Source organism: Sturnira hondurensis, unplaced genomic scaffold (assembly GCF_014824575.4).
Source record: "Sturnira hondurensis isolate 20B ecotype Veracruz unplaced genomic scaffold, ASM1482457v3 Scaffold0020119, whole genome shotgun sequence".
In the NCBI taxonomy this organism is placed as follows: domain Eukaryota; kingdom Metazoa; phylum Chordata; class Mammalia; order Chiroptera; family Phyllostomidae; genus Sturnira; species Sturnira hondurensis.
The window spans coordinates 245,408-255,412 of record NW_028092750.1 but is presented as its reverse complement, the minus strand read 5'-3'; the positions used below and the strand labels follow the sequence as shown (position 1 = coordinate 255,412).

The 10,005-nt window shown below is 40.2% G+C and overlaps 1 protein-coding gene across 6 annotated transcripts in view; it reads left to right on the top strand.

The window, feature by feature from the left end:
* Positions 1-3,836: 3,836 nt before the first annotated feature.
* ADAM28 (ADAM metallopeptidase domain 28) overlaps positions 3,837-10,005 on the top strand; it is a 52,066-nt gene continuing 45,897 nt past the window's right edge. For 2 of the 6 annotated variants that reach the window (XM_037028827.1, XM_037028831.1), the window contains exons 1-2: positions 3,838-3,997; positions 7,892-7,995. In XM_037028827.1, the coding sequence (XP_036884722.1) occupies positions 3,946-3,997; positions 7,892-7,995 (156 nt within the window). In that variant the 5' untranslated portion in view covers positions 3,838-3,945. Of the gene's footprint in view, positions 3,998-7,891; positions 7,996-10,005 lie in introns of all 6 variants that reach the window. The other 4 variants (XM_037028828.1, XM_037028830.1, XM_037028832.1 and 1 more) reach the window with 3 other exon arrangements.

Genomic DNA, 10,005 nt, shown 5'->3' with positions numbered 1-10,005 from the left:
TTATTCCATCAGTGAGGCACAGATTCTAGCTCTAAGATTACGGGTATGGCTGAACACACACCTGTCACTGGAAAGGGGCCATCGACAACAGTTTATGTCACATATACTCATGGCCCAGGGTTGCAGAATGCTCGCGCCATGCCAAACAAAACACACAAGGGTTGCACTTGGGAACAGAGTGAATGACCAGGGCCTGTGGGAGGCAAACTTAGTAGCAGCAAGGGAGTGAGATGCCCCTGCTCCCCATGGGAGTGTGTACTTGGCTTGTTTGAGTAACTCTGCAGGTTAGCAGGAAACTGAAGCTCACTATTCAGAGATAAGCAGGACCTGTGATAAGGACAGGTGTGTGACTAGGGGACCTTACCGGTGGGAGCAGAGTAGGGAGAGAAATGTGTCATTAGGCCAGTGCAGGCCCCCTCAGTTTCCTGCAGATGTAAAGGCGCACATAACATTGGGTCTTAATTTAGTTCTTATACCAGGAAGAGAATAGGGGAGAGCGTACAGAAAAAGTGGGAATTATAACTCTAAGACTAGACAGAGGCCATCCTCATTCTCCCTGGAAGACAGAGTGCTCCACCAGCTGTTTTCTGCTAGTTAAGTACATTCGTCTTGTAAATGATGGATCAGTTTGATTGGATTGAATAAATCTCTGCTGATGTTACCTACTGCATTTAATGTAAATGTACAATGAAGAGAAAGACCACTTCATGTTACGAAGAACCTAATGGAATGTAGCATGTCTTAAGTACATAGCTAGTAATTCCTGGGCAAAGGGGTCATTGGCTAATAATAAAATTGACAACTAAGCAAGAAAGTAAAGTCTTATGTAAATATAGCACCTGAAAGGTGACAGAATCTCTCAGCTTTCCCGTGTAAAAATGTATTTAGCAAGCTTAAAAGCAAATAGCCTTCCTTCCTTTGTGTCCCACTAGCTACTTATCACAGGTGAGAACGTGATAAGTCAGAATAGGAAATCCTAAGTCTTTTTGTCTTGGCTTTAAAAGACAAACAACTCTTTTTCCTTTTTTTCTTCTAAGACTCAGCTGTTGAGGTCTTGTGGTTCAGAGGCTCTGCTTGTTTTTTGAAGAATGACCCTCTTCCAATTGTTGATTCAGTGTGCAGACATACATTCAATAGCTACTATTTTCTAAGCACTATGGTGGGGGCTTGGGGAGCGAGAAGGACTAACATGTATCTTACAGGAAAGCTCAGTTTAAGAAAAGGAATGCCAGTCAATAATTTTGGAATAGATTTATGTACTTTTGTCTTTATTTTTCATAATTTAGAAATTATACAAGTAATGCTAACTACTACTTAAAAATTCAGTTTTAAAAAGAAAAAGAAAGTGATAAAAGCATATCTTTCCAACATGAATAAAAAAAGTCCTCTCTAAGTATTTTGGAATTTTTTCTTGTTTTTGTACTTTACGCCGAATAGTTTTGACATTCTTATTTAATTTTGATCATTTTGTATATAACTTTATTGCTTTATTTTTGTCCTAATATTAATATGTAAAGCTTTCCCATAACATAAAAATTCATGTACGGGTAATTTTAAATGTTGGCTTAATATTTCATCAAGTAGGTATGTAATAGATTAAATACCCATCTTATTTTTGGATATTTAATTTTAGTTTTATCTTTTATACATAGTGTGCTTAACATATTGATACATGAAACTATTTTACATTTTAGATAATTTTTAGAATAATTCTCAGTGGTTGAGTTTTATATTCAAATATGAGCAATGCTTTAAGTTTTGAATGTGACAATGGCAAGCCTTTTTCTCCTGGAGGTGACTTTTGTTTGTGCCGTTACCCAAAATGGGGGCAGTTGTGTGATCATATAGTTTCAATTGTATACAAGTTTTCAGTACATATGGAGCAGAGACAAGGAATGGGTTCGGCCATGTTAAGACCTGAGTTTCTCAAACCCCACAACAAATCCCTTTAGGAGCACGGGAAGCGTTTGGTCCGTGTACCCCCCTGTAGTGCATCACCAGGTTCAGGGAAAAGGGGGCAGCACCTCAGTTGTCAGTGACTGATTCTAAAGCTGTCTTTGGATTGAAGGAGTGGTTCTTCCCTGTCCACTCCAGGAGCAAGTGTATGAGCATGACAGTTTATAAATGTTTAACTAAATAAAAACAAATATTAAGATCCTATACCCAATGGTCCCAAGATTAGTCACATATGGCCAAAAGGGTCTACGGTCTTTGGTTTCAATAACACTACTTTCTTAGAGCTGGGGTGAAGATTGTCACATGGTAGCATAAAGAAACGGCACATTTGAACCACCCAGTCAATGTCGTTCCCTTCACTCCCACTGAAGAACAGCTTGCTTGCATCCCCTTGGCCTGAGTGGGGCCAGGATGTGGTGACTGGATCACCCTTTCCTCCCACTTCCAGCCTTCCGTACTAATTATTACCACTCCCTCTCCTTCCAGATGACATTTTTTTAAGGAATCAAAATGGAAAGCAGAAAGAATAGTGGGAATTCTGGGCTGAAAAGAGACTTTTTGGTGAAGCTCTTTTGAGGAAAGAAAGCATCTTCCACATGAGCACTCCCTCTTCTGCCCTCGGTGAATACAGTAGTGGGAAGTAGCGCTCTAAGGGTCCTGGCTGTGCAACGGAGACACAGCGAAAGCATCCTGGTGCTCCAATAAAAACCCACCTCATTGTCTCCAGTTGTCTCTCATTCATATAATTCAGTGGTTCTAAGTAATCACATTTGAAGACATTTGGAAGGCTTTAAATGAAAGAAATACACAGAAAACACAGCAAGACAATTGTATTTTTGCATTCAGACCCCAACTATGCACCTTCGGGAACTACGCATAACTGGGCCCTTGTTCCCTGTCCTCTCACTCCCGTGTTTTAGGTCCATCTATTCCTAGAAGGGAGGGCCCACCTACCAGTAAAAAACAAAAAAGATGAATGTCTCCCCACCCTATTTATCTGTGTCTGTCATTCCAGTAGTTCCTTTTCTGAGGTGTGCACCCAGAGGAAAACCAGGAGAGAGTATCATACTGTACTACAGATCCTCAGCTCCAAGAAATGCCGCGCAGATCACCAACGAAAAGGCAGTACCAACCAAAAGACTAGATCCTCCCTGGTCCAATAATCTTTATTTATCTGCCTCCTGTTTGATTCTGTGGGATCCTTTCACGGTCAATCTCTCCCGGGCCTCATCCCTGAATGGTGTTCTCTTTCTGACAACCATTTCCCCGTGAACTAACTGCTCCTTGCAGGATGAGGCTAAGATCTGGACGCCCCCTGCTGGTGAACGCTAACACAAACGATCTTCACCCATCCCTGGAGTCCCCTGGACAGTTTTCTTTAAGCCTCTGGGCTCCAGTTTCCTCATATGTAATTCGGAGAGCTGAGACCTAATTCAAAAAAGTTTTTATTAGAATTAGTGACACTATATATCATGCACTTCAAATGGTATCAGGCATGTATACCATTATACACCATTATATCGGGGCGTGTGGGGGGCACTTTCCCAATATCTCAGAATCTATAACACAGGAATTACGCAATCTGAAATATGGGTTCAAAGCCGGAATGCACTTACCTGTCTCCAGATCATAATAAATACACACACTTATCAAGATGTTGAAGCTGTTATCTTATGATGGCTTATTGGGCTACAGCAATATGTCGAAAATACACTACTTTCGAGGGGGGAGAAGAAAAGGGAAACCACAGTTTACGGTAAAGGAATCTTCGCACCAGGAAGCAGCGAGAACTTCCAGCTGCAGGTGCCATCGTTTCAGGACAAAGCTTCCAGGTTGTGCAACACCTTCAGTAAACACTTCCTGAAGCGGAGACGAGAACGAGCCTGGGAGTTTCACTCTGTCTTACTTGGCAGGTGGCAGCAGAAGACCAAGGGGTGCTCGTCTGTTTGAGTGAGGCGGAAAGACACCGCACTCCTGGGGTCTTCCAGGATGTTGCAAGGCTTTCTGCTAGTGGCCACTTGCTTCCTGTCTTCGGCCCCAGGTAGGTGTCTAGCTCTTTTTAGATTCTATGAAACACAGCAGTGAGCTGCTTGCTTTTCCTCTTCTCCAAATATATTTGTTTAACAAATTTTAGTAACTAGTTGGGCAGGTTTTAATCTGCTGTGTTTTTCCTTTTTGGGGTGGGGATGAGCATTGACTGATATAAATAAGAGGCAAAGAGATGTCCTTAATCAATATTTACATATAGGATGTGAGAATATGGAAATCAAATGGAAGGTGTCATTCAGCATAATTTGAATAATGAATATGAATCTTGAGCCAAAAGGGAAATTCATCAAAGCTCATCTTGTCATTTTTAGAGCAGTAAAGAGTCAGTGGATTTGACTCTATTGCTGTGTGGACGGCTTTGGAGAGTATTTGCTGTTATTATTCAGGCCAGTTAGCAGTCCCTGTCCTTTTTAGTTCACATTTTCCTATTTAGTTTTTCATTTCCGGTGATAATAAGTATGACTAATTTAGAAATTAAGACTTGACCAATTTTATGTTCTAAAACACTGCATTATTACTTGATCAAAGTAATCCAGGTCAATGTCTGTTATACTAATCTTGTCAACAACTTTTAACTTCTTAACAAATAATAAACATAAAAATAATTATCTAATCCAAACCAAAACAACACATTTCTTTTTATTTTCATCTAGTTTTGCTAGTCCAAACTAATCCAGTATATGAGTTATGTGGGAAAGAGGAAGCAGGTATTAACAACAAATTAGTAGAAACACATTGTGTTACAGCTGGAATTTGTATATTCCCTGGATGGCAGTGAGTTGTGTTTGTTCCACAGGCTTCAGAATAATTAGCTTGTGTAGCGAGGGAGCATGGGCGGTAAGGATGGATGAGCCAGACAGCATCAAGGCCTGCTGCATCTCTCTAACTGCCGGGTAATTTATTACATCTCAGACCGCACTGGCTCCGGGGCCTTCCTGGGTTCGGGAACAAGAACAGCCATTAGAGGAAAGTCAGTCTGTTTTCTTTAGAGAATGTACTATGTTGCAAGAGTTTGGGAAGAGCTAGAAATCATTCATTTCAAACTGAAGAAAATGAGAGGTTGCCAAAGACTTTAAAAAAATATTCTGGTTTATGTTATTTATTTATTTAAAAGATTTTATTCATTTATCTTCAGAGGGAAAGGGAAGGAGAGAAGGAGAGAAATATCAATGTATAGTTGCCCCTCATGGGTCCCCTGCCGGGAACTGGCCCTCAACCCAGGCATGTGCCCTGACTGGGAATCCAACTGCGATCCTGTGCTTCACAGGCCCGTGCTCAATCCACCAAGCCACGCCCGCCAGGGCTGGTTTATGTTATTTATTGATTTATTTTGCTTGCTATTTGGAAATGCTCCACCCTCAAAGAGTTGAAAATAAATTTCTTCACTAATTTATATATTTCAACTCCACATTTGAGAGTCAGTTGGTAATTTCAGATTCTATGAAACATTAGAATTTACATACTGACTAGAAGCATGGAGATTGGTGTGTCTATCAAAGAAGACCTGTGTTGGTCAGATTGGCCCGTTCTTACCGCTTCTGAATGGGAATGTGTGTGTGTGTTATTATAGCTTTGTGCTTTTATAAAAAGAATGACTTGGGTGGGTATTATTTTATGACCCGAGGGCAGCTTAGATAATATTTCCTATCAGAATGTGTATTATGGATGAAAACAATTGTTTTCATACAGTATTTTTAAAAGGGTTACTCTGTTTGCAATGTTGGTGACTATATGGCTTTGGGAGCTTTGTATTAAAGGGACTAATTGCACTGAATGGACCCAGTCCACCAGCCAGCAAGGGCGCCTCGCGGTGCAGTGCTTGTCGGTATCACAGAGTCACAGGAGACTGTAGAGAACTGTGTTGGTATTGTTAGTTAACTTCTTGCAGGAGTAAGTTTCTTACCTCAGCATATTATTTTGAAATAATTGTGACAATTACAAAAATTTTCACTCAGTGCAAAGAAAATAATTGATTAAATGTGTTTTCTTAGGCTTTTGAAACTCAGCTATGACAATTGTTTATAACCAGTGTTATTATTTTATTTTATTCAAAATTAACTGTACGGAAATGAAAGGTGGCTGGTGATTCTCTCTGTAATAGCAAGTGCCTGAGGGAACTTGTGATGTTCTGGAGGTCTGACTATGTGATGAGACTTATTTTATCATGACAGATTAGAACTTTATCCAAATGATCATTACCTCTTTGAAGATATTAGAGTGGATTCTGTATTCATTGGCATAACATCATAGACTACTTGAACTGGCCGGAGAACATTTAATCTGCCCTCTGTCTTCAAATCATTAAAAACCCCAACTAAACCCAAAGTTAAGGTATTCTCATGTTGCTGCCATGGCTTTAAGTGTTTTTGAAATCTCAGGCCACTGAATGGAAAGCTGTTCCCTCAATTTAACAGCCCATTTTTGATCCAGTGGGTTTTTAGACCATTTAATCACTTTTTAAAAAATCTCAAAGTTAGACATAAATGGTTCTGAGTGATCAAATGAAATAAAGCTATCCTAAAATGATAAAAGAAAATTGACATCACTAGGAATTTTGAGAATGTCTGCTTTAGTTTGTAAAGAAAATTTTTTAAATAAATATTTATTTTTGGAGCCTATTGGGATAATTGTACAGTCATCCAAGGGAACTGACAAAAATACTCAATCCTACTTGTTAAAATGTCCACCATAGTAACATAAATTTCTTCTACCATAGAAAGTAGGTTTGAGCAGTGAGCCAGGCCACCCTTAGAAAACCTTCTAGTCTACACAGGGGGTCCGTCAGTCTTTGGATTGGGCCCTGGTTCCGGCTGCATCTGCATTCTCTGCATTCTCGTGGGTCCACAGTCTCTTCAGCAGCCAGAGAGCAGGTCCACTGACATTTCCTCTGGCTCCAGTCTGCACAGAACAGGTGCTGGACCATGCATCAGCTTTAGAAAAACTGGGTTTCCCTCAAAAATAGCTTCTGGATACAATGTTGAGATGAGAATCCAAGTGGCAGTTAGAAGGCTGGATGAGATAACTTTTCAATTCTCTTTTGATATAATAGTAGGCTCAGAAATTTCCTTCCTGACCAGTGACAGTGTTCTAATGGTCTGCTTCTCAAAATTTAAAAAATAGGTTTTACATATTATATGCAGGTTTGTCTGTACTGCAAAAAGCCAGCCCATTCTGTGGAGCTGGTATTGGAGCCTTTGTTTTGTTAGTGTGAAACACTGCTATTGGAAAACTCAAGAAAAATATATTAGAACCTGACACTGTGTAGTTTTGAGAGTGCTTCAACTCAACTTCTCTGCCAGAGACTTTTCGTAGAGGGCTCCTTTGCCTCCTGCCATCTCTGCCAGCTTCTCTCTACACTGCCTTCTCCATCCCTCTGCAGGGGATCCAAGACAGCAAAGAGAAGTGGGAAAATGCAAAAGAAATGTTCTCAGTAGGGCCGCCCTGGCTGGGGTGGCTCAGTGGATTGAGTGCTGGCCTTTGAACTGAAAGGTCCCTGGCTCAACTTCTGGGCACAAGCCAGGGTTGCAGGCCAGGTCCCCACCTGGTGGTGTGCAAGAGGCAGCCGATGGATGTTTCTGTCATACACTGAACTTTCTCTCCCTCTCTTTCTCCCTCCCTCCCCCTCTTTCCAAAAACAAATAAATAAAAATTAAAAAAATAAATGTTTTCAGTGGAGGAACATTTGAAGCTATTGGTTAAAATAAAGATTTGCAGGGAGGAGTGGGCAGTTGAGGACCTCTTTGGTGCCGGGCTTCAGCGCTCTCTGACGTGATGACTCCCTGCGTGTGGCTCCCTTCCTCAGAAGCACAGAGGGAGGGCCATTTCCAGCCAGCCTGCCACAGTTCTGCTCAGCTGAAGCTTCTCTCTGACTTCTTTTTTTCCCCAGTAACTTCTGTACAGGACTTCCCTGAAGGAAAGAAGTATGAAGTGGTTTACCCCAGAAGACTTCATCCAGTACGTGAAAGAGAAGCCAAGGAGCCAGACCAGCAGGTGCAGCTTTTGGTTTGGCAGAAATGACAAAAACTTGAAAAATGATATTTAACATATTAGTACAGATACACATATATACACACATTTATGTCTATTTTTGACCTACAATATGTTTATTAATCTTCACAAAAATGCAACACTCTGCCTTACTTTGCAGATTAAGGTTCTGACAAACTGTCTAAGGTCATACAGAGAGTAAAATTTAACATTTGCATGGTAATATGTAATTTATTCTGTGTATTCCCAAAGAAATTTGATGCAATTTATTAGCCATATATCTATAGACACACAGGCAAACAAAACCATCAACATTAAAACTAAAGTAGAAATAAAATATTGTGGATGAATGTGTGCATATATGAATATTAAATTAAGTACTATAATTAAACATGACATTTACCTTTGTCTTTTTTAAAAGGCAGGCAGCTATTCAAGTTTGTATAGATCTTGCTACTTAATGAAATGACACTTTCTCAGTCAACAGAGGAAAGAGGAAAGCTAGAACAATGATTCATTCAACAAGAAATTTCTAATTACCTACACCTGGAACTCTTCTGCGAGGAGCCAGGAAAATCCAATTAAATGAGACATAAATAATATCTTGCATCCATCTATTGTAAGATGTGACTCACTGGACAATGTCCCGCACCTTTTTTCACTGAAAATTGGGAGAACAATTTGAATACATGTCCAGTGTTTTTCATCAGTTATATAGTGCGTTCTTCACAACTGTAAAAATACATTTAAGCTCTGGAACAGTTTATTTTGATGAAAAACCACAAAGTAGTTATTGGCACATACTAGATGATCAATCAATTTGTTAAATGAGGAGATGGATGCAGTGGATACAATAGGCTTGATATTTATGGAAAATACCTATTTATCTGATAACTGGCTGTATGAAACGTAGGTGAAAGTATAGGGGATCTGAGGGCTTGTTTGTGTCCACGTCTTAGCTTTGTTCATTCTCCCTGGGTAAATTTAGGTACATTCGGACTTCAAATTCTTTGTCCGAAAATTGAGCTAATAATAGTCCTGTTTATCTTCTGTGGCAAAGCAAGGATGCAGTCATTACTCCCTGTTCAAGAAGATGCTATGATGCTAACCTACGTAACCCAACCATGTTCCACTTCAAGGCGCTTTGTGCTTGATGCTCTGCCTGGTTAAGCCATTTTTGTTGTCTTTCTGCTTCTCAACATAATCCCCTTTTTAGTCCTAAGTATTCTTAAGCCCTTTCGTTATAATGTGCTTGCATAACTGTACGTCCTTTCTTTTGGAGTTCTCACTACTTCAGATGCTCTCTCTGTGGGTGAAGCTCAGGTTGTCCTTCATTTCTCGGTGACAGATCCCTTTTCTGAAGCTCTGCTTTCACACGGTCAGAGTAATACCATTTGGTCTTGATGTTTTTTAATGTTGATTTTATTATAGTGGTGGTGAGTGTGTGTGTGTTTGAATGAGAGTGTGTATAATTTTCTCTTCTGGGCTTGAAATGCTGAGGGCAATAAAAACACATTTCCCATGTCTTTCTTCCACCTTCGTCTCTCAGTCTGTCCTGTACATTTAGCAAGCAAAAACACAGGATACCTACTTAAATTTGAATGCCTTTAAACAAGTTATGCTTTTGTATTATTATTATTCTCAAATATTGTACATGACATGCTAAAATTGCAAGTGTGTTCACTGTTTATCTGACATTCTAGTTTAACTGGTGACCTGAATCTTACCTGGCAATCATACCACACGGCTTCCGTTATCTCCCTGTGAATGCCCAGAGCTACACCAGAGACGTCTCTCTCTGATTCCAGCTCTTGTCCCATCTGCATAGAGAAGACCCCATGCTGCCGCACGTCTGATATTTCAGCCCTACCCTGTCAGGGCCACTGAGTTCTGCATATCACACTCGTCTGCCAAACCTAAGCCTAGTGACGCTCTTATCTGCCACACAGCAGGAATATGCTTTCCCCTGACTTAGAATGCTCTCTTTTTGCTCAGGTGCAGAGCATGACTTAT